The sequence below is a fragment of the Gracilinanus agilis genome, chromosome 4, assembly GCF_016433145.1.
Source record: "Gracilinanus agilis isolate LMUSP501 chromosome 4, AgileGrace, whole genome shotgun sequence".
In the NCBI taxonomy this organism is placed as follows: Eukaryota; Metazoa; Chordata; class Mammalia; order Didelphimorphia; family Didelphidae; genus Gracilinanus; species Gracilinanus agilis.
This window is the reverse complement of record NC_058133.1, coordinates 86,519,500-86,545,924: the sequence shown is the minus strand read 5'-3', so window position 1 is coordinate 86,545,924 and position 26,425 is coordinate 86,519,500. Positions and strand designations below refer to the sequence as shown.

Sequence of the window (26,425 nt, the reverse complement as noted above, 5' to 3'; positions counted from 1 at the left end):
GTGGATTCTTTCAATTTCCACTTTTCCCACTTGTTTGAGAATGTCAGGGCAGTTGTTTGATAATTTCTTGTAGGATGATGTCTAAACTTTTTATTTGATCATGATGTTTTGGTAAACCAATAATTTTTAAATTGTCTGTTCTAGCTCTGTTCTCCAGATCTTTGGTTGAGTCAGTGAGGTGTTTCATATTCTCCTCAAATTTCTCATTTTTTTTATTTTGTCTTATATATTCTTCCTGCCTTGCGAAGTCATTTGCTTCTAGTTGTTGAGTTCTATTTTTTAAAGACTGAATTTCATCCCTGGATTTTTGGTCATCCTTCTCCTTCTGGTCTGATTTTCTTTGTAGATCATCTTTTGCCTTCTTTGCTTCATTTTCAAGCTGGTTATTTCTGGCTTTTAAGACTTTATTTTCTTGTTTTTGTTCATGTATTTCCTTTTTCAAATTGTCTTCAGCCTCTCTTGCCTCTCTTAATTGCTTTTTGAATTCCTGAACTTATTGAGTTAATCGAATTTTGAGATCTTCCAAAGCTTGTGTTCAATACGGTGGGGCTTCTTCCTCTTCTTCTATTTCTATTTCATTTGCTCTCTTTTCACTTCCTTGAAAGAAGCTGTCAATTGTCATTTCTTTTCTCTTTTTCTGTTGTTTACTCATATTTTTCCTTTTCTGTTCTGCTAGTTTGAGGAGATGTATTTAATGATATTTGATGAAAGATCTTCCCTCCAGCTGGCAATGGAGGTTTGTAGTTACTTTCTCTGCCCTCTGAAGACTTCTTGTCTTTCCAGTTGTTGGTATTTAGCCTGTATTGATTGGATTAGTCTATACTTCTTAATCTGCCCTGAGGCTGAGACCTGGAGAGGAGAAAAAAATTAAAAAGTTGGGGGGGACAGGAAGGGGCCTTTTTGCTGAGCTGACCTGTCCAGCAGTAGCGTCCCCCTGGACCTCTGTCCTTGTGTTTGATATGGTTTTCTTTCTTCATAAAGCCCTTTGTTCTCTATCTCAGTGTGAGGAAGCCAAGTGGTCTGCAGTCTGAGGTTTGGCTGTCTCTAAGCCACCTTCTTCTGGGCGTTTTTGCTGTGTTTCTCTGGTTTTCTCCTCTAGTCACCTCTCCAGTGCCTGTGTTTAACTCCTGAGTCGGGTGTCAGCAAGGCCCTCTCTCTGGACCAGTGTGCCCACCCTCCCTGAGATTTCCTGAGCCACTGGAGACACTGCACAGCAGGTGTGGGAAGCATCCTGGGATTCCCCTTGTATACCCTCAGACCCAACAGTTCAAGAATTGAAGCCTTTATCTTGGCATACCTCTTGAGCTGTCTTGCAGTAGGGTTCCTCCTGCTCTGTCCCATTGTTAGATTTGTTCCTCTTTCTTCTCAAAGCACATTGTTTTCTATCTTGGTGTGTAAGGGTGTGGAGGTTTTAGGATTTTCTCCCTGTAAGCTCCCATCTTCCCCCAAATACTCCTTTTGGCAAACCAAAAGGTGATTCTATAAATGGACATCAACAGATTGCCAATACAGAAATCAGGTTAATTATATACTTTTCAGTCAAAGGTGGAAAAGCTCTATACAGTCAGTCAACACAAGATCTGGGTCTGAATATGACTCAGACCATGAGCTTTATATGGTAACACTCATTCTTAAATAAAGTAGGGAAAATCATCAGATTATATAAGTATGACCTAAATAACAACCATTATAAATATGAAGTAAAAGTGATAAAAAGATTTAAGAGATTAGATCTCATAGATTCCTTACATAACTATAGGCAGAGATAAAGGAGACATCAATAGAAAACATCCCAAAGAAACAGAAGAGCAAGATAGAAAAATGGCTATTGGATGAGGCTTTATAAATGGATAAAAGAAGGAAAGCAAAAGGGAAAGGAGAAAGTGAAACATAAATCCAACTAAATGCAGAATTCCAAAGAAGAGAAAGGGAAAATATGAAGAATTTCCTAAATAAGCAATGCAAAGAAATAGAATAAAAAAAGCAATAGAATGCAAGAGTCGAGGTATCTCTTTAAGAAAATTTGTTACAAAAGGAACATTTCATGCAAAAATGTGCATGATGAAAGAAAAAAATGGTGAAATTTAATAGAAGTAGGATAGCTTAAGAAGGGGTAGGAAGAGTGCAGCTAGGTCTCTCAGTGGATTAAAAGCCAGTCCTATATATGGGAGGTCCTGTCTTCAAATAAGACCTTAAACATGTGCTTTTGTGTGACCTGGGCAAGACACTTAAATATCATTGTCTATCCCTTACCAAGTTTCTGCCTTGGAACTAATACACAGTATTGAGTCTAAGATGGAAATTAAGGGTTTAAAAAAAGTGAAAAGAATATACAGAAGAACTATATTAGAAAGATCATAACAACCACTGTAACCAAGATGGTGTCATTATTGATCTAGAGCCAGATATACCAGAGAATAAAGGCAAGTAGGCCTTAGGAAGCTTTGCTTTTAGGGAAGTGATGAAGTTCCATCTGGGTTAATTAAATCCCTAAAACAGGGGTCTGCAACTTTTTTGGCCATGAGAGCCATAAATGCTACATTTTTTAAAATGTAATTTCATGAGAGCCGTACAATATGTTTAAAACTGAATACAATTAAATATGTGTATTTTATGTAAGAACAACACTTTTAAAGTACAATAAGTCTCTGAACTATTTTTACTAACATTATTATGTGCTAACCAATGAAGAATAAAATACATTAATGTGACTTCTGGTGCTGCATGGTTTTGCTGATTATTAATCAAAATTATTTTGATTATTAATCAAAAATCAAGACTTAATGGGGCACTATAGTACTGATATAACTGCACACATACATATAAAACTCCTTTACACTAAGAAAATTGCTGAAATAAAGAGAGAAAAATTCAGGGAAGAATACTTTTTTTTCTCCCTCTCTCAAGTCAGGCAACAGGAGAAGAAAAAAGCTGCCAGTCTACTGGTTAAGCCATTTGGCCACATAAATTAAGTAGGAGATCAGGAGATTACAGAAAATAACATGACTTGTGTGCAGGCATTAGTAAGTAGTAGGAGAGGAGGGTACCTTTTCATGGAAAACTGGCCAGGACACATCACACACATTTCCTGGTACAGGTGTTTATCAGTGCCGCCTACTCAATCATTCTGTATCAAATGAAACAACTACTGGGGAGAAATGCTTCTCACTAATGAAGCATATGTAAAGATGTAATCTGACTATAATTCCCCTTTAAGAGCAGGTAGAAAAGTTAAAACCAATAACAATCCCACAAATAGGGAGTGCAGACCCCATGAATGCACTGAGATAAAGCCATGTAAATCAGAGGCAGAGGGGTAGAGAATGTAGACAAAAGTGATCAATCACTATACAGAACCCCCAAGATGTCAGAAAAAGGTGTGGAAAGAGTAAAAGGAGGGCAGAAGGAGGAACACACAGCACACCTACCAAACCGAACTAAAGACCAGGATTCATCTTGTGCAGCAATATCAATGAGGAAGCCTTCTATCTTAGAAGATAGTCGTGGTACTGAAAGGATCACGTGACATATCACGTAACACACGATGTCATATGTAAACTCTTAGTTACTGTGCCACGGTTGACTTTATGGCTCCTGCAGAAAGAGCCATATCTGGCCCTCAAAAGAGCCAGATATGGCTCAAAAGCCATACGTTGCCGGCCCCTGCCTTAAAGATGATGCTGTTCAAGTGTTGTTTCCCATATATTAGCAAATTTGGAAAACTATAGTTTTTATCACTGAATTGAAAAAGAAAAAATATCACATTCTAGTTGTAAAGAAGAGGAATGCCAAAGAATGTTTATATTACCAGAAGAGTGCATTAATTTCTCATACCAAAAAATTATACTTAAGATGAAACTATTCTTCAGCAATATGACAACTGAGAATTACCAGAACATCAGACTGGTTTTCTAAGAGGCAGAGGAATTTCAGACCAAATTATCAACATATTCTGGACTATGGAATAAACAAGTAAATTACAGGAAAAATGACAACAACAACAACAACATCTAATTGTGCCTCACTGAGTACACTAAAGCCTTTGTCTAAGTGGATCACAGCCAAATGATGCAACTCCCCCAAAAAATCAGAATCAGAACAGAGCTAGTTTTCTGATCAGTCATATAAGTTGTTTGAGATGAACAATTGTGAGAAAACTCCTTACATCAATTTTAAGGTCTATGTTTCTGGTCACCAAAACATAGATCCTTTTTTAAGGGGGCCCAAAAAGCTATGCATGGTCTATTTTTCCAGCCACTCAGGGCTAGGTTGAAATAATGTAATAAGATTTCCCCTCTTGTTACCACAGTTAAATAAACTTTTTTCACAAGAAGGAATTTTGAGTAGGCTGATAATTTAATAGAAAGAGAACTGAGCTAGCTCTAGAATTGAGTCACAAGTTAGAGTCATATAGTTCACTCATTTCTCACAGTTGACTTTTTGTTTCCTTAACCACTCAATTTCTTACACTATTTTTATGTCACTATTAAATAAAGAGAAACTTGTAACTAAATTAGAAATAATTTATTCCTAATGGGGAGTAATAATTTTAAACTAGATTTATGATAGATAAGGAGTGGGGAACAGTGCAAATGTGAACTTCAATAGTAGATTTAAGCAAATTGCAAAAGAATCCATGGCTTATACTTCAACAGAAGGCTGGAAATAAAAAGTGATTCTTCGAAGAACAAAATTCAGATGGCATAATAAGTCCAATAGGTGGATAAAAATGAACTGTTCATTGAAACTTAGAGAACTCAACAACCAAACTACTTTAAAAATACAAATGTAGGCAAAAATAAGACAAATGGCATTAAACAAAAATATTAATATAATCATTTTTAGATAGAGCAAGAAAACTTTAGTACTGAGTCTCTGCTTCTTCATATGTAAACTTTCAGATGAACTGGGCCTACAAATAAATGGCAAATAATACTAGGAAGATTTTTAAATTACGTTAAAAATAAGAGTCAAAGAAGGAGAAGGATTGTTTCTTCTTCATGATTAGATAATCATATTTCATTTCAAAGGAAAGAGGGAAGTCATCAATTTTTTATTGGTTTTTCAGTTGAAAGAGTAATTTTTGGACTGGAAAGTATATATGACAAATGGTCCACAAAGAATTGAAAAGATATGGTAGCAGTAGATATGTTAGCAGTAGAAGCATATCATATTTCAAGTAATTTACTCTTTACACATGGTAAGGCAACACCTTTCTGTTCAGAAGGAGTTCCAGTCAGCAAACCAAAGTAAAAATCAATTATTTTTCCATTAAATAATATATGAAATCTAAGAATTTCAACAATTGTTTTTTAAATAGATAAGAGGAGTAGAATAGGAACTGTGCAAGTCTACAAAATTCTTTTCAAATATTAAATGATGTGTATGGAAAGAGAAGAAGAAGATATAGTGGAAAGTTTATAAAGATTATTGGACTTATAATGTTCTATGTTCAAATCTTGAAACTTAAAATTTATAGGACGTCTGAAATCACTTCCTGACCTATTTGAACCTTAGTTTTTATATCTTTCAAGAAGGGCTAATGCCTGGCTTGTTTTATATGACTGTTTTTAGAATCAAATAATATATTGTTCTGTGAATAAACACTTTGCAGACTTTAAAATACTATTAGACAAGTAAGGGATGAAGATGATGGAGGAGATGCTGATATTAGCACTAAGATAATTTATTATACCTGTAATACTTTGCCCTTCTACTTTCCCTGAGTCTGATAGTAAATTTTGATCAACATGGAATTCTTCCTCTTCAAGTAAAAGAATCACAGAAGCAATAAATACATAATTAATGTAAAAGGTATTCAAAGACTAAAAATTAAAAAATATCTTTAACTGGATAAAGAAGACAAAGTGGACATTTCCACAAAGACCATGAACTCAATACAGAGAGAAAACAACATTATTTAATTAAATAAATGGATGCTTTATTGAGAGTCAATGAGCTTCTGTCAATCATGAGTTATATGTGATGAGATTTAGAATAGGTTTCTATAAATTTTTTTACAAACTGAAGTAATTGGAATGTGGCAGACAGCATGATTACAAATGAATGAATCAGTTAACATAAAACAAGGCTTGACCTGAACTTTACCCTTCAAGTGAATCTAAACATTACAAAAATTTTCATGAAGATGGTTAATCATCAAATCTCATTCACCAGAAATGTATTTGCTTAGTAAAAGGTAAAAAAATGTAAGTTTTCCTGGATTTACTTTGATATCTGTTCAAAGACAAGTAGCAAAGAGGGAAATAATCTGAGGCTAGAATTTACTATAACACTTCAGTTGGTGTGGAATAATCAGTCCTTTCTCCTTATAACAACTAAATTCTAGAAAACAGAATTGAATTCTTCCTAGAACTTCCATATTTTAGGGTTGGGATGAGGAGTGGTTGGTAATGATGTGCTGCCATCCCCAGTACCACTTTTCTATATGGAGCTATACTCCTTTATAAACATTAGCTCAATATTTAGCCTTTACACAAATATAATGACCCTCAGGTCCACATGGCTTTCCATTTGAGGCTGTCCTAATCTTCAGGCAGATCTTCAGTTTTCTTTGGGGAAAACAGTGGCACTTTCTCCTTTGTTAAATCATGTGAACTTGAAAATACTTTTGAAAAAAAATTTCAATCTTAAAATCATTAAAATAAGAGGTATTTATTGAGAGAGAAAAATTAAGCATGCATACAGGTTTCAGTAACTCCTGGGAGGAGAAACTAACTCACTGACATGGCTATGAGCACAGATTTTAACAGTTTACAACAATACAGGATTAGGATGAGAAGCTCATGATTATTTTGTGAGCAGGAACAAGAGGACATGATGTCCTATAAGGAAAAGGGGATGGGGGTTCCAGTTCATCTTGCAAAGAGGAACAGGAGGGCATAATATTCTTAGATTCCTTCATTAGAATATCTGTTTGGGAAACGTTTGTTACTATTACTATCCAGGGCAACATCATTCTCCAAATCCCTCAAGCTCACAGTCTAGGTGTTCCCCAAAAGTCTTCATTGTCTCTGAACTCTTCGTCTAAAATCTGTTACCAAGAATAATTTGCAGCATCACTTGAATGTGCTTCTTTTTCTCCTCTGGAACTCTTACCACTTTGATATAAGCCCTCACCTCTTCATTACTTCATGTTTCCTTTAAGTTCTGCTACATTCTACATTCTACATTCATTCACTAAACTGAATTTCCTAAAGGACACACCCAAAATATTCCTCTCGCTGCTCAATAAATTTAAGCAACCACTCAGATTCAAGAAAATACATAAAAAACTGCTTAGCCTTCAAAACCATTAATAAACTGTCTTCCTTCTGCCTTTTCAGTCTTTATAACTTACAAACTGACATGTATTCTTTGGTCCAGTGGCCCTGGCTTCTTTGCCATTCCATAGGCAAGATACTTTATATCTGGGCTCCAGGCATTTTTCTTCTTGTTTCTCTTGCCTGGATATTCTCTCTCCTCTTTTATATCTATGATTCTTTACCATCAAAAATTCTGTCTTCTATAAATTCAACCTCTTCTTTGTTTGATGTGATTTAATGATTTTCTATTTATTCTGAATATATCTTGTTTGTACATATTTGTTTTCCTGTTGTCTCTCCCATTAGATTGTAATCAGCTTGAAGGTTGGGACTCTGTTTTGACTCTTTTTTTTTCATTCCCAGAATTTAACACAGGGCCTAGCTCATAGCATGTGTTTAGTAAATGCTTATTGACTGACAAATAGCCCCTTCCTTGGCTCTTTTATGGAGATTACATACAGTAAAGAATTAGGAGCACATTTGAAGCAGTTGAATCTCTACTTATGGAATTTCCTGTCATTAAAATTTAGGTCAGTCTCTTTTAATACCAATATATAAATTTCTGGGTTATCTATAACCATTTTATGTTTCAGTAAAAAATAAAGATGCTGGAAAATTTAAATAAAATAAGTGAAGTGCTTACACTGCAGTGTCTGTTAGTTTATAGGCATGAGGAGGTAAATCTTGGGAAGGAACAAATTATTATTTTTTTAGAAATTCCCATTGAGAAAAAATTTAATTGATTTATTCATTGATTTATTGATGTACAACCCATAATTTTTTATGATTTATGCCTAGTTTATTTCCAATCAGTATTATTCAGTATATATGATTATATAAGGGATTTGTCAATATATTTATATTCATATAAAGTCAATCAAGTTTGATCATTTAGATATTGATTTGTATTATATTCACATCAAGTTAAAAACTTTCTTTATTGATTATCATAAGCTGTTGAGTCAGTTATGAACAAAGGATGAATACATTTACATTATTTGCATTATATTTTATTTCCATATGGTAGATTATGATAGATTCTGTCTGTATAAAATTTCCCTTGATTAATTTTGATACATATTTTAGATGGTTTATTTAACAATTCCCAAATGGATTGACGTCCATTTTTTGTGCTGCAAACAATATGTTGTTTTTTGTAAATGTTAATACATTTTTAAGTGATGAAATACACATACTATGGTGAGAGTTACTTGGCCCATGCTGTTGACATAAATAAGTCTTATATCCAATGCCATTGACACAAGTAGTTCCTTTTACCCTCACAATCAGCATGTATAATCTACATGCAATGTTGACTAACAGGGGGTCTTGAACACTTGCAGGGGTTTTAGACAATTCACACTAGAGAAATTACAAAAGCATTACTAATCTTAGGGTCTTGTGATCTTTGGCCGAGCATCATGCATAAAGAGAGCACAGCCCAGTACCTCCTTTCCTGGTCTCAATTTAGCTCTAAGTTAAAATGGCCATTAACTCAGAGTATTGCCTGGACAGATCAAAATGAGAAAGTACAGCTCACCAGAATTGAATAGGTCCAAAGGTTTATTTCATGGAGGGGGAAGGTCAGTAACAGAGTTGTATATACATATATGAAGTCTTATAAAATATTACAGAATCATGGGGGTATGGGATTTCACATTCACAGTATATAGCCTTAAAGTTGCTTCTTATGCTCTGTAATAGGGAGATTAAGCAGTAGCACTCAGGATGCCAGGTTGACTCTAAAGACCTAAGAGTTCTGTAATGGAATGGAGCCGGGATTATGTAAGGTGTGGGAGTTTGACCAAGGTGGAGAAAAGAGGTATTATGTGGCTGTGTGGTCCAGCTTTTTCCAAATACCCAAGGAGTGGTCAGTGTGGGGATACCACTGAGAAGAATATTCTTTTTTAACATTTATTAATATTCATTTTTAATATGGTTACATGATTCATGCTCCTCCTTTCCCCTTCACCCCTCGCACTCTCCCCACCCATGGCCGATGCACATTTCCACTGGTTTTAACATGTGTCATTGATCAAGACCTATTTCCAAATTGTCGTTAGTTGCATTGGTGTGGTCATTTCCAGTCTACATCCCCAATCATGTCCACCTCAACCCCATGTGTTCCAGCAGTTGTTTTTCTTCTATGTTTCCTCTCCTGCAGTTCTTCCTCTGAATGTGGGTAGCATTCTTTACCTTAAGTCCCTCAGAATTGTCATTGCTGCTGGTACAGAAGTCCATTACATTCTATTTTACCATAGTATATCAGTCTCTGTGTACAGTGTTCTTCTGGCTCTGCTCCTTTTGCTCTGCATCAATTCCTGGAGGTCCTTCCAGTTCACCTGGAATTCCTCTAGTTTATTATTACTTTGAGCACAATAGTATTCCATCACCAGCATATACCACAATTTGTTCAACCATTCCCCAACTGAAGGGCATCCCCTCCTTTTCCAGTTTTTTGCCACCAAAAAAAGAGCAGCTATGAATATTTTCATACAAGTCTGTTTATCTATGATCTCTTTGGGGTACAAACCCAACAATGTTATGGCTGCATCAAAGGGCAGGCATTTTTTATAGCCCTTTGGGCATAGTTCCAAATTGCCAGCCAGAATGGTTGGATCAGTTCACAACTCCACCAGCAATGCATTAATGTCCCAGTATTGCCACATCCCCTCCAGCACTAATTACTCTCCCCTGCTGTCATTTTAGCCAATCTGCTAGGTGTGAGGCGATACTTCAGAGTTGTTTTGATTTGCATTTCTCTAATTATTAGAAATTTAGAACACTTTCTCATGTGCTTATTGATACTTTTGATTTCTTTACCTGAAAATTGCCTATTCATGTCTCTTGCCCATTTATCAATTGGGGAACGGCTTGATTTTTTTATACAATTGATTTAACTCCTTGTATATTTGAGTAATTAGACCCCTGTCAGAGTTTTTTGTTATAAATATTTTTCCCAATTTGTTGTTTCCCTTCTGATTTTGGCTGCATTGTTTTTGTTTGTACAAAAGCTTTTTAGTTTAATATAACAAAACCATTTAATTTACATTTTGCAATTTTCTCTAGCTCTTGCTTGGTTTTAAAATCTTTCCTTTCCCAGAGATCTGACAAGTAAACTACTCTATGTTCACTTAACTTATTTATAGTTTCCCTCTTTATATTCAAGTCATTCACCCATTCTGGATTTATCTTGGTGTAGGGTGTGAGATGTTGATCTAAAGCTAATCTGTCCCATATTGTTTTCCAAATTTCCCAGCAGTTTTTGTCAAATAGTGGATTCATGTTCCAAAAGTTGGGCTCTTTGAGTTTATCATACACTGTCTTGTTTATGTCATTTACCCCAAGTCTATTCCACCGATCCTCCCTTCTATCTCTTAGCCAGTACAATACTGTTTTGATGACTGCAGGAAACATCGTGGCCTATGTAATTTTTTGGTGGACAGCAGATCAGTCTTCCTTACTCCCTGGAGTCTGCTTTGGAGTAACTGGCTGCTTTTAAACTTGTCCTGTAACATCTTTGACCAGCTTGGAACATCTCTGAACCTGTACTGTGAGAACCCCTCTTCAGCCCCTCCTAGTTTAGTTAGAGAGCAACTTAATTAGAAATCTAGTTAGTTAAACTATTAGGCTATTCTTTAGAATAGAAATACCCTTCTTCCTGCTTCCCTCAGTTATGACAAATGAACCCAGTTCATTAGCACTTATTGTCTCTTCTTAGTTAAAAAGAACCCACTTCATTGATTTTCCCTGGTTGGCAGGTTGGCAGTTACTGGCCAACTGCCATTCTCAAACCTCACATCCCTATTTGGTTTACCTGTGTTCCTCTGTCTGTTCTTATCTTGTGAGGTGTGAGGGTGTCCCAGTTCATTACTATTCCCCATTCCCAATATTATCTTTTTTCAGTTCTAAAAAGTCATACAAGAAAGATTAAAAGGGAATTCATGGTAAAAATTGAAGATACTTGAGGAAAGATGTGGGAAATGGTCTTTGCATAAAATCTAAGCTAACAATGCTTCTAAAACTGATTATAGCAAAAAAAAAGTCTTTACATTAAAATTTTGCTTTTTTAAATCATATATTTTCTAATGAGATAAGATATAATAAAATGCTAAATGATTTAATTTTTATTATTTAGCAAAACAATTTTAGATATTAAATGAAGAGAAGAAAGATTCAAAGACATTTCAAAACAGGACTGAGTGTGAGATCAGGAGGCACACGATGAATCCAGCTTCCATCCCCACTCTTCTGCCGCCCCCAGGACAGCAAGTCATCCATGTCACCCAGGACCTCGACACCGATCTTGAAGCGCTCTTCAACTCGGTGATGAACCCCAAACCGAGCTCTTGGAAGAAGAAAATCCTGCTGGAGTCCTTCTTCAAGGAGCCAGACTCTGGCTCACACTCCAGTCAGTCCAGCACAGATTCATCTGGCAGCCACCCCACCTGGCTGAGCGGCGGCGGTGGCGGCATTGTAGCCGGGGGTGCCCAGCATATTTGATGTCACTCGTTGCCCGCCTCACTGCAGCTGGGTACTGGGGCCCGGGCAGCTGCCAGCGTCACGCAGCAGCACGCGCACCTCCACCAGCAGTCCTACGACGTGATGTATGAGCTGCCCCTGCCTCCAGGCTGGGAGATGACCTTCACTGCCACTGGCCAGCAGTACTTTCTAAATCACATAGAAAAAATCACCACATGGCAAGACCCTTGGAAGATGATGACTCAACCTTTGAACCACATGCCTCTCCAACCTTCGACAATCTCGACCCCAGGGCCCCAGAGATCCATGGCAATGTCTCAGCCCAACCTCGTGATGAACCACCAGCACCAGCAGCAGATGACATCCAATACTACTCTGTCCCAGCAGAACCATCCAACCCCAAACCCACAGGCTGGCTTGATGAGTTTGCCCAATGCCTTGACCACCCAGCAGCAGCAGCAACAGAAACTAGGGCTCCAGCGGATCCAAATGGAAAGAGAAAGAATCCGGATGCTCCAGGAGGAACTCCTGAGACAGGAAGCTGCTTTGTGTCAACAACTTCCCATGGAATCAGAGACAATGGCCTCTGTTCAAGCTGCTGGGAATACACCTGCCATGGTCCAGGAAATAAGACCAATAACAAATAACAGTTCGGATCCTTTTCTCAATGGCGGGCCATACCATTCCAGGGAACAGAGCACCGACAGTGGCCTCAGTTTAGGATGCTACAGCATACCAAAGACTCCTGAAGATTTCCTTGGAAATGTCGATGAGATGGACACAGGGGAAAATGTAGCGCAGACACCGATGAATCTAAATGCCCAGCAGATCCGTTTTCCCGACATCCTTGACGGTCTTCCTGGAACAAATGTTGATCTCGGGACTCTGGAGTCAGAGGACCTGATTCCAATCTTCAATGATGTGGAGTCTGTCCTTACCAAAAGCGAGCCTTTTCTGACCTGGCTGTAATCCCCACTCTTGGCTTTGACCTCCCCCCTCCATCCTCCATCATCTTCTCCTCTTCTTTGGAAAAGAGGTGGAGCCCAGAAAGAACTCGAGATTTCCAACCATCTTTACATCCGTGTGGTCAGTTGAAATTGTTGTCTGGATCTTATTGACAATAACTTAAGTTTAAAGTATAAATATAAAAGTGTACATTTTCACTTTATTTTTTAATCGTATCTGTTTGCTACAACATCCTGGCTGAGGAGAGAGCAGGCAGAAATTTTTTCCTCTCTTCTTCCTTTTCATTGGCCCTTGAAGATGCTTGTGGGTGTTAGTTTAAATTATAAGCTGATAAACAAGGGGAAAAAAAAAAGCAAAGAGTTGGCCACTATGTCTGATGTGACAGCTTCAGCCAGCATCCCTGTACCAGATTAGACCCAAAGTAAAGGTCAGCAGCTATATTTATGACAGTAGTACCAAGTGCTTTACAAAAATAAAAAATAAAATGCTATTTAACTTGAGCTTTAAAGAAATCCTTGTATTGTTAGTCAAGTAATACTGTATGGAATGTTGAGTAGCTTTGAATCCATGCTGGCTATGATAATAATAATTATTATTCTATATTTTCAGAGGCACAGACAATACTGTTATTGTTTATTCCCCAGTGTATTACTGTTTGGGTTCCAGAAAATGAACAATTCCAAATTCAAAAGTAGCAGATTTGTCTAGTAACCACTTTATTCTAAAGATGCCGTAAAAAGAGACCAGATCAGTACTAAGCACCACCACCACGAGAAAAATAAGCCAGTGGAATGAAAAAACATACAATTATAATAAAATGCAACTTAGATTTAAAAAAAGACATTTCAAAACAAATACTATTTTGGCATTATCTGGTTAATAGTATTATTTCATAAGGATACGTTTACAATTTCCTTTTATGATAAATATGAGAGAAAAGTTACTTAAGTTACATAGATCCTATGAAATCTATGAACACGACAGTTTTCTATTGATTTAAATAAAAAAATAATACTATATTAGTGCTGTCTGAAGCAACACATAAATCTTTATAAATAAATTGCATTGTCATTAGGAATATTTTGATTTATTTAGAATTACTTTCAGTATAAGATAAACATTATAATTATTTATTTTTCTGCAATTCAACAGAAATGGACTTTTCATAGCTCAAATTTTATATTCTTCCAATTCCAATGCATGTTTATTACAATAATATGATTATTTCCTCCAATAATTTAAGATTCACTGATTATAAACTACTTTCAAACTATTTATTATTTAGTATTCACTCAAATTCATTAATAACAATAATAATAATAAATTATGGAGCATTTTAAATTTTGCAAAGGACTTCACAAATGTCATTTGATTCTCACCACAAAATTGGGATGTAGGTACTCTTATGATTCCTATTTATTGATGAATCAGACTAGAAGTATAGTCATCTAAAGTCATGTAGCTAAGGTCAGATTCAAACTTGAGTTTTCCTAACTCCAAGTTCCAAATTTTCTCCACTGTATCACCTAGTACTTTGGTTTTTTTTTTTTTTAAACCCTTACCTTCTACCTTAGAATCAATACTATGTATTGGTTCTAAGGCAGAAAAATGGTAACGGCTAGTAAAGTGGATAAGTAACTTTCCCAGGGTCACACAGCTAGGAAGTGCTGAGACAATATTTAAACCTAGAACCTCCTGTCTCTAGGCCTGGCTCTTAATTCACTGAATTACCCAGCTGCCTGCCACCTAGGAGTTATGATAGAATCTGAAGGATGGGAAGAGAATCAGAAAGGATATGAGGATCAAGGGTGTTTGTGTAATTATTTCATTTCCTTTTTTTCTTTTCTTTAATTTCTTCTTTCCTTCCTTGCAAAGACAAAAAAAATATCACAAAGCTGTCAAACTTCTGATGAAGAGTTGCTATATATTTAAGTTGGTAAAAAAGAAATAAACACAATTTGTTGCCAGGATACTACTCAAAATCTAGAGGAAAAGCATGGGAAGAAAGGCTCCAGGTATGCTCATCAATTTGGATGTGCTATTAAGGCAATAATTCCTACTCCCAGTTGTCTTATGTGGGTGATAACTGTAATCCTCAGGTGGAGTTCTGTCTCAAGGTAAAAGTTGGGGCAGGGGGTTGACTTTTTGGCCTAGGCAGACATAAGCCTTTCCTGAACCGATTTCCTTAGAATAAAATTTCTTTTTTGAATGGAAAATATACTCACCCAGCAGATTCTGAATGTGCATGATGGAATTTTTTGTTAATGTAATTGGCTATCTTTATAACTATTGCCTGAAATTGACATAATGGCAAGAGATTTTCTCTAGACATGTCCTTCTTTTCCCTTTTATATCAACTCTCTATAATCTATAATAGGTGATTGAGGAAGTATATGGACACAATATTATATTCTTATATATTAGATGACACCTAAAATGCATCTAAAGTTCATAAAATTTAGGTTTAAGGTTCATAAAATCAAGGCTATTGAAACTGACATTGTTATTCTCTTGATATCCCAGGAACTAAATAGATGAGTATTAGGACTTGTTATCTCTCATTAATTACTTAAAGTCTCTGGAATATCTCAGAATGTGATTGGAAGAGTCAAATAATTAGACAAAAATCTGAGCACATGTCAAACCAATGTATAATTCCACAATTTAATAGTTATAATAGAAACTTTTGTTGCTTTGGGTTAAAATATTTTTTAGAAGACCAATACTAATGTAAAGCATATATTCTGTAATACAAGCAGATTACACAAGGATTTGGAAGAAGATCAAGGAGCACTAGTATATGTGAGTATAATATCTAATCTATTTGTGCATGTTTTGTACCACAATAGTGATAACTTATTTGATCTGAAGTGGAATAATTTATCTTTTGTTATACTAGAAGAGTAAAATATTTTTTGATTAAATCTGTTTATGTACTCATCAAGCTTAAGCAAAGAAGCCATGTGTTTGAAAAAGCATTATCATCTATTGTTTATATATATAAGATAAGATCCTTAATGTAATCTCAATCTTCTAAATGTAGAATAAGGGGATTAATTGAATAATGAATAATTGAATTAATAATAATAAATAAATTAAATATAATGAATGATAGTAATAAAAATCAATGTGTCAAGCTAAAATAACCTGCTTCCCTACTAAGGGTATTCCCAACTCTTCCTTTCTCAAGCTCTCAAACTGAAGTGGGACCTTCTGTCTTTTGGTAAATCCTTGAAAAGATTAAAGATAGGGCTGATTAGGTATGTTGAACTTTGACCCATTTGAAAATATGGCAAGCCAGCCATGTTGCTGGGGAATGGATATAATTGCATTTTATTTATTTAGACAAAGTCTTACCTCCCTTGACTGTCAGGTCAATCAGGAAGAGGACACACCTCCCTTTAAAGGAAAGAGTCAAGGCTCACTTAGGGTCTTTCATTTAGGAAATTGGTCAAATATCCATTATTTCTTAGCAGACACATTCATCTGTTAATAAACAATTATTCTTGGGGATGTTACAAAGGTAAAGTGAATAAGTTGTATAAAGCACCTAGAACAGTGGGTCCCAAACTTTTTTGGCCTACTGTCCCCTTTCCAGAAAAAAAAATTACTTAGCCCCATGGAAATTATTTTTTTTTTAAAATTTTAATAGCAATTAATAGGAAAGACAAATGCACCTATGGTCATCACCACTCTTCCCGGATCTCTGCAGCACCCACCAGGGGGTGTTAGCGCTCACTTTGGGAATCACTGACCTAGAAGGATACCAGTTGATTCACAAACTACCGTACATTGTGATTCTCACTTTTCACTACTGAATATAGTTGAGAATGTGTGGAACTACCAACACAAAAATAAAAATTAGTTTACAAATAAAATTCAAGTTTTGCATTGCAATTATGCCCCCAAAGTATAGCAAATCCTTTGAACTCAAAGTACATTTATGTGGCTTAGTAAGAAAATAAGTGCCAGAATATCTATATCATGTAACAGTCAGAAGATCTTTAAGGATCTCAAATGGTACAAGAAGCAAATATACTTGTTGGATTATTTTAAACTAATGCATCCAACATTTTTTCTCACACCATCCACCATCCATGGAGGACAAAGTATTGGAGATGGTGAGAAGACCAGTCTCAATATCTTCCAACAACATGGACTAAAATCTCAGCATTCTCTTCCTTGGTTTTCAGGGACAGTCAAAGGAGAAAGGTATATATAGCCGTATAGTATGTAATACATCACTCTCACACTTCCATCTGATGCAGTGGAAGGTAAGATTCAACAAAATGTTTGATTTTAATGAATTTTATTTGCAGTACAATAGTTATGGTACTGTAGATTTCATGTTAACACATTAATAAAAGTAAATATTATCTGAAATCAATATTTTGAGGACTTTTTGAGATGTCAGTATAAAAGGCCACAGATTCTAGAGAATTACTAGTGAGAAAAATGTTTTACATGTTACAAATTTTATTTTGTGTATTGTGTTGTATGGTTTATTTCATTGGAAGTATGTTATGAAAAGTATATAATATTAAGATTAATATTTTGTTATAAAGAATTTTATACAGAAAAGTGTATTATCATCACTCTCTAGGGAGATTACCCTTTTGGTAGCCATGGGAAACTAATCCCCTATTGAATATCTACAAGCTTAATATATCAACATTTGCATGTCTTTCCTTTTCATGCTATTTTCCAGACAGAAATGTTATCACTGAAGAAGTTGAGCATTTTTTGTACATGTAAATGTTCTCTCCTTGATCTAGCATAAAAGCTTCTCATTTTGATATTGTTCAAATCATTGATTCATAATATCACAATGGAATTTTATCTATAACAAATTGGTAATATTTTTATTATATAGGGAGACCTGACAGTCAAGGGAGGTAGCTCTCTGCCTAAATAAATAAATAAATTAGAGAATAGAAATCTACCTTCATAGTAGACATGATATTATAGTCTTGCCTCTGATATACTGAATGCATTGCCCTTCATAAATCATTTAACCCCTCAGCACTCACAGTAGATTAACTAATAAATGTTATAACAATTTTCTGGTCTTTATTGTTTAAAAAAAAAGTGATGCCAAAAAGAAAAGAATTAGCAAGACTCAGTTCCAGACATGGGAATCCAAAAGCTGGAGATAAAAAACAAAACTTCAATGTACACACATACAAATATACGCACTATTGTTTGTGTCAGATAATACTCCATTTCAAAACCAAATATAAAATCTGAAACAATAAGTAGAGAATGTGACACAACAGATCCATAGACAGTTAAATCCTATTGCCTAAAGTAAGAGCTATGAGATTTCTTTTATATCACATTAATCATGATAATATGTTAATTTAATGCTATTATGATTATACTTGATCTTGATATTGATTATGATCAGTTGGTTGTCAGTTGATATTGATTAGGTGGTATAGATTCCACTGAAGCTGTTAGGGCCTGGCTGATTCTAGTGGTAGATGAAACTGACTGGAGACAGATGACTACAAAACCTATTTATTAATAACTATGAGAAGTATCAGGGACAGGATAATGAAGTATAAATTGATTAGGAGATATATTACCCTAAAACTAAGATTTCAAACTAAAACCCAAGCCTCTTTGTTCCTCACAAGATTTCTTCATGTCTGATGAAAAATCAAGCCTAACTTGACTCCCTTACTATGTAATTAATATAGCTCTAATTTACTGAGCTATTCTATTTATAAATCTCCTTAAACTTCTTCACTTATATATTAGATTGACAAATTGAAGATAACTCTCTGTCCAGCCTTAGAGATTCAACTCCTGACAGGTTTCATGGACACTGCTTTCTGCTGCCCTCTGTGGTGTTCCAGGAACAGCCTTAGCCACTCACTCTATTCAGTTGAATTACTCTCACAAACTTCTCACATATAAAGATGTTTACCAAAGCTATCTACCACCAAAATCTTCAAAGATTGATAAAAAGCCAAAGTCCTAGACACCTACTCCCACTGAAAAATCTCCAGAGTGATCCATTTACAAATCGTCCTTTCCTAGGGATTTCTAGGAATTCTTCTTAAGGAACCCCTTGAACATTCTTCTCTCTCTTAAGGTAAATTTTAAAACTCTTTCCCTAAGCTGGAAAACCTTCTGCTAAGGAACACATATTCTTTAATTAATGTAATTAATTAATTAATAACTAATTAATTCTTACAATGCTAAGCATACAGATAATTTTTTTATGTTCTTTTCTGAATGATAGGATTGATTTCTTTATCTTTCATGAACAATCAGTATTCAGTTAGAATATTATATCTCAGTCATTTTACTTTTCATGTGTAAGGCATTAATTAATCCTGGCTATCAGTCCAGGTAACAATTACCTGCTGGTGGACAACAGGTTATTAAGAAATATGGAACAAATTGAAGAATCCCTATGGGATGAATATTTAAATATGAACACACTGTAATGAATTTAATTCTATTTAATATCTGTAAGCTCTCAAATTGTGCAGAGCTCAGATTTTTTTTTCCTATTGAAGTGTGATTTTTCAAAATTGCTTAGTGATTTAAAAAAGAAAATTCCTACAAAGTCTGATGTCTTCCAAATTAGGCACATTATAAGGTTTCTTGGGATCTGAATGACTTGAACTTTTATTAAATCTGATTTTGCCCAACCCGGCAACAATTACAGATATTTCTGCTTACTTTGTCCTTCATTTAAAAGTAGTGCCAGTGTATTTCTTAAACCAGGGACTGATTTTTCTTTTCCAAAGGAAGAGAAGAAAAAACTCTGATGGAAAAGACTAATATGTGAGGTTTTGATAAATCTATGGGAAAGAAAACAAACATTACAATTTATTTCAATATTATTAATTTTGGGAGAATTGAAGGAGAGAGTCAGCAACAAGGAAAAATGTTAATTTTAAAAATGATAGACCAACATTAATACTAGCAAATGGGAGATGTGGGTGAAGTTCCATGAATTATGTGAGACCACATCTTTGTTATTTATAATGACAATTGACTGATTAGCTATCATTATACATATTCAATATAGTCTTGACTCTTACAAAATCTTTATGTACATATATACACACACATATATATGGAGAGAGAAAAAAGGGAGTATTTACATCATTTCATATTATTTTTATATCTTTATGTATCTATGAATCTATATTTATTTCTTCATGTGCTTTTGAATTGAACTAGTTTTCTCCTCTATCTGTGAAAAGTTATAATGAGTCAGATAGTGATCAAAGGACAGATAGGACAAAATAAAAATAATTTTTGTCAGCTAAAGTTTATAGAGGAATAAAAGTCCTGATTTTAAAATAAATGTTTGGTATAATTTATTTTTTTAAAGTAAGGTTCAGAAAGAAGTAAGAACTAACATATTAAGTAATATTTGAGTTCAAGTTTTGCATTTGACTTATTTTACATATGTGTCCCTGTACAAAACACTTAAAATCTTAATTACTCAGGCTACCCTTTAAAATGGTAATTTGTGGTAAGTTGCCAATTTGCACTATTAAAAGGTATTTTCACAATTTGGTTTTCTTATAGAAGTGCAATTCAGAATGTATCTCCCTTTCACTCCTTTATTTCAACCACAGGATAGGTCCTGAGTAATTTGTTACTCCAAGAGACTCATAACAAAAATTATCTACCTACCATAGAAGTAGCAGAAAATGCAGATTGAAACACCTCATTTTTAACTTTTTCCTACATAAAGTTTTCTCTAGTATAAGCAATATGTGTCTTATTTCACAAGATGATGAACAGGTATTATAACATGATGAACATATATTATGTGATAATATATGTACAACCTATATCAGATTACTTGCAGTCTTAGAGAGGAGTGGAAAGGAGGAAAAAATGATGAAACATAGATTTGTGAATACAGCTAATGTGAAAATTTGTTTCTCTTGGGTAATCATATTTATTTTAATTTACTACATATTTATAACAAATTATAGGTATTGTTATTATGTTACATATTATATTGTTAAATATTTAAAAAAATCAAAACAAATGGTAACTTGAAAAAGGAGTTGCCATGAAGTCATAGCAGTAAGATTCATTTTTTTAAAACACACGTACATCTGCCATTTATGAATACATTTATTTTCCATCAATGAATGCCTTCATAATTTCACAATATCCAATAAAATATTTTGTAATGGTGTCTGTTCTTTTCAAATATAATTTCAAAGTGTATAATATAATATATAAATGCTGTCAACAAACATTTATGAAATTTTATGATCACAGCCTTGAAAAAGACCTCAGAATTTATTTAATCCAACATATTACAGATAAAGAAGCTGAGTCTTTAAGTGACTTTCTTAGCATCATTCAAATAGTTAAAGATTGAGCCTGGAATTAATACTGGTCCATTAACTCCAATTTAAGAGTTTTCCTCGTTCTTACTTTTCTATAACTTATTGTTGGTATGAACCTGAGCAAGTCACTTAAGTTAATTATGTGTCAGTTTTCTAATCTCCTAAATTAAGCAATTTCATTAGGTGTAGTTCTAAAGTTTGTCCTACTTCAGAACCTTCTGATAATAATAGTTAACATTTTAAAAAATTTAAGTTTCCAAAGTGTTTTAAATACATTATTTCACCCATTTGACAGGTGAGAAAAGTAAAGCATGTAGAAGCTAAGACTTTTATTCAATCACACATTACTAGGTTTCAGATTCAAGTATCAAATACTAGATTCTTCAGATTCCAACCTGATTTTTCTTTCAACTATACCACACTGCTTCTATGAGTACAGTGATAATTTATGGAGATAATGCCATGGTCATGGATCAGTTTCCCTTTAAAAATCTTTAGGCTTCATTCCAGTTGGTTCACTCAGATATTTAAAGTTCTCTGTTCACAACAGAAAGTATTTCCTTGAATACTTTCATCCTTTTCTGAAAGCATGAGTCACAAAGTAACTTAAAGGACAGAGTAGAGGAGAAAACAATATTTTACCTCCTTTTAAATCCCCACTAGTTATTAAAATGCCTTGAACATAGTAGGAATTTAATAAACATATTTTGGGTTGGATTAGTTTAAAAGAAGCAAATGAGGCAACATTGGGGAATATAGCATGGTACAATGAAAAGAAGGCAGGAGTTTCAGTCAAAGCCTCTAATACTTCTTATATTACTTTGTAAATCACTTAATTTCTCCAGATCAATCACAATATGAGATATAATATCTCATGTCTCTTATAGTTCTAAATACGTGATCCTATGAACTTTTACTCTCAATATATCCATTAAAAATAGTACTGACACAGGAGGGCTTTTCTTAGCCAAATTAGAAAAACTAAAACCATGAACACTTATTCCCAGTCTAAAGCACTACACAATATATTATACTATCTATTATCAGAATTAAATATCCCATTTCATAATAGCCTAAGAGGATTTGTGATGAAGCCTCTCTAGTATATTCTCTGAGTCATTGCAGCCCAGAGCCCTGAAGTCATCATTCCAGTCTAATGCTACATTATAGAGAAATTTTAAATGTGTATGTGGAGAGATAAGAGCACATCAGTATCTGTGAATCACATTGCTGTTAATATTTCACCTTAATCTGAACTATATCCTTGGGCTTTCTGCCTATACTCTGAGTCTATAATGAAAGAAGTAACAGTGATACTGCAGATTCACCCATCAAGATCTAGCTTTCTCAGTAGATTGAGAGCCTGGTGCGTGCCTGAATATTCTAACCAGAGTCTTATAAAATTCTCTCAAAACTTTTTTGGTGAATTATTTGAAAATTCATTCTAATAATAACTACAAATTTTGACATCTACATAGATACGTGCATTGTTTTGATGGTGGCCTATAATCCTTGCTTTTCTGAGACTGATGGATTCTTGGAGCCAAGGGGTTCTAGCTATTGCAGGACTAAAGTTGATCCAATGTTCAAACTAAGTCTGAAACAAATATGGACAGCCTCAGAGAAGTTGGAATAACCAGTATATTGGAAAAGGACGAAGGAGTTAAAGGGATTTTCTTAATCTCTACCTCTGTCTCCTTAAGAGGCTAGAGAGCAAGATTTTTAAGTAGATCAGAACTGACAAGAATCAGTGAGCCAGAGCTGAAGATTCCATTACTAGGGAGACCTGAGGAGAGGAAGTAGTGGGCCCTCCAACAGAAAGTCAGGGGGAACAATTGGTCAGTGAGGAAATAAGTAAACAGTAACTGACAGTTGAGGGTCTTTTTCCTCTGGGATCTCTGGAGAGCAGGAGATCTGTCTCTGAGGCAAGGATTGCTGGTAGTTAGCTACTGACAGTTGGGCTGCTATAGAAAACTGATTGAAGGAGTGAGTGAGTGGTGGCTATTATTTTAGGGAATTAAGTAGTTAGTGAATAATTTATAGTTAGAGTAGAGTAGATATGCCTGGCATGCCAGGCAGAAGAAATTGTCCTCAGAAGACAGTTAGGAAATTTTAGGTAGTTATTAGGAATTTTAGGTATATTTATAGGGTGTAAGATTAACAATCTCTCTTTCTTCTTTCCTATATTTCTATCTGTACTTTTTTCTCTAATTAAACCAAGTTTCTGTTAAACTGCTCTCCTCACTTTGTCAAACTCCTTAATTTAATCCTTATATTGGATTGGAAAAAATTGCATAATTAGTACTTTTAAAAATTATTATTTATTATTAATTAATATATTTATTTCATTTTTAATCAATTAAGTGTAACAATCTTAAGAAAAGATGCTATATCTAGAATATCAATCTACATAGTCAATATACATAATTGCATAAATTTGAATTTTTGTCATTAAAAATTTCTAACAACTGTCAGTATATAATTCATCAATCTCCTGCATTAAATGACTTATTGAATTCATAATTACTTTCAGCACTTGTATTATTTCAAGCTGGTTCCTCATATCCAAAGAGGATTTTGTAGAAAGTTATTTGTACCCAGAGTAGCATATTTTAGATTACTTTAAATATTGCTACAGAAATTAAACTATTATGTTTCAAAGTCAAGGAATCCTCAAACTATGTCAAAGAAGTGGTATATTAAATTTTGTTTTCGTCCCTTCTTATTTTTGAAAATGTTCTATCCTTACTTAGGAACTTTAATGTAACAAACACAATATTTTAAATTTAAATTTAATAATAAATAAAAAAATTTAATTAATTAATATATAATTATGGCATAATAATAAATAAAAATCAAAATTAAAATTTTAAAATAAAGAAAATGTCAGAAAAGAAAGAAGGGAGGAAGGGAGGGAGGTAAGAGGCATAGATGGAAATAAATATTGATAAAGCACTAATATGGGCTACATATTATGCTAAATGCCTTATAGATATTATATCATTACATTTTCAAATAGCCTTAAGAGATTATACTCCTTTATGGAAAAATTCTATCTCTAACTTTTTTTTTAGAAAGGAAACTATTATTAATTTTTTTTATTTATAGAAAAATTTTCAATGGATACATGATTCATGTTTTTACTTTCCCCTTCACCCCCTTCACCCCCTCCCCATAGCTAACTCTCATTTCCACTGGTTTTAACATGTGTCATCAATCAAGACTTAATTACATATTTTGATAGTTGCATTAGTGTGGTCCTTTCGGGTCTACATCCCCAGTCATGTCCTTATCAACCCAAGTGTTCAAGCAGTTGTTTTTCTTCTGTGTTCCCTCTCCTCTAGTTCTTCCTCTGAATGTGGGTAACATTCTTTTCCATAAATAACTCAGAATTGTCCTGGGTCATTGCAATGCTGCTAGTACAGACATCCATTACATTCAATTTTACTACAGTGTATCAGTCTCTGTGTACAATGTTCTTCTGACTCTGCTCTTTTCACTCTGCATCAATTCCTGGAGGTCTTTCCAGTTCACATGGAATGCCTCCAGTTTATTATTCCTTTGAGCACAATAGTATTCCATCACCAACATATACCACAATTTGTTCAGCCATTCCCCAATGGAAGAGCATACCATCATTTTCCAGTTTTTTGCCACCACAAAGAGAGCAGCTATAAATATTTTTGTACAAGTCTGTTTGTCTATGACCTCTTTGGGTTACAATCCCAGCAATAGTATTGCTGGATCAAAGGGCAGGCATTCTTTTATTGATCTTTGGGCATAATTCCAAATTGCTGTCCAGAATGATTGGGTCAATTCACAACTCCACCAGCAATGCATTAATGTCCCAATTTTGCCACATCCCCTCCAGCACTAATTACTCTCCCCTGCTGTCATTTTAGCCAATCTGTTAGGTGTGAGGTGATACCTCAGAGTTGTTTTGATTTGCATTTCTCTAATTATTAGAGATTTAGAACACTTTCTCATGTGCTTATTGATACTTTTGATTTCTTTATCTGAAAACTGCCTATTCAAATCTCTTGTGTGTTTATCAATTGGGGAATGGTTTGATTTTTTTATATAATTGATTTAGATCCTTGTATATTGGACTAATTAGACCTCTGTCAGAGTTTTTGTTATAAAGTTTTTTTTTCCTCCGTTTGTTGTTTCCCTTCTGATTTTGGTTGCATTGTTTTTGTTTGTACAAACACTTTTCAATTCAATATAATTAAAATTATTTATTTTACATTTTGTAATTTTTTCTAACTCTTGCTTGGTTTTAAAATCTTTCCTTTCCCAGAGATCTGGCAAGTATAATATTCTGTGTTCACTTAATTTACTTACAGTTTTCTTCTTTATATTCAAGTCTTTCACCCATTCTGAATTTATCTTGGTACAGGGTATGAGATGTTGATCTAAACCTATTCTCTACCATATTGTTTTCCAATTTTCCCAGCAGTTTTTGTCAAATAGTGGATTTTTGTCCCAAAAGTTGGGCTCTTTGGGTTTATCATACACTGTCTTGCTGACATCACTGATCCTTGTTTCTGTCTTTTAGCCAGTACTGTATTGTTTTGATGACTGCTGCTTTATAGTATAGTTTAATACTGCTAGGCCACCTTCCTTCACATTTTTTTTTTCATTACTTCCCTGGATATTCTTGACCTTTTGTTATTCCAAATGAAATTTGTTATAGTCTTTCCTAATTCAGTAAAGAAGTTTTTTGGTAGTTTGATAGGTATGGTGCTAAATAGGTAAATTAATTTGGGTAGAATGGTCATTTTTATTATGTTAGCTTGTCCTACCCATGAACAATCAATGTTTATCCAATTGTTTAGATCCAATTTTATTTGTTTGGAAAGTGTTTTTTAGTTGTTTTTGTATAATTGCTGTGTTTTTTTTGGTAGATAGATTCCTAAGTATTTTATATTGCCTAGGGTGATTTTAAATGCTTTTTCTCTTTCTACCTCTTGCTGCTATGATGTGTTGGAAATATATAGAAATGCTGATGATTTATGTGCATTTATTTTTTATCTTGCAACTTTGCTAAGGTTGTTGATTATTTCTACAAGCTTCTTAGTTGATTCTCTAGGATTTTTTAAGTATACCATGAAATCATCTGCAAAGAGTGATAGCTTAGTCTCCTCATTGCCTATTTTGATACCTTCAATTTCTTTTTATTCTCTAATTGCTACTGCTAGTGTTTCTAGTACTCTGTTGAATAATAGAGGTGATAATGGGCATCCTTGTTTCACTCCTGATCTTATTGGGAAGGCTTCTAATTTATCCGCATTGCATATGATACTTGTTGAT

The 26,425-nt window shown here is 34.3% G+C and overlaps 1 protein-coding gene across 1 annotated transcript; it reads left to right on the top strand.

The window, feature by feature from the left end:
- Positions 1-11,549: 11,549 nt before the first annotated feature.
- LOC123246829 (WW domain-containing transcription regulator protein 1-like) lies at positions 11,550-12,776 on the top strand. The gene is given in 1 exon segment (XM_044675617.1): positions 11,550-12,776. A coding segment is annotated over 1 exon segment (1,227 nt).
- The last annotated feature ends 13,649 nt before the right edge of the window (positions 12,777-26,425 follow it).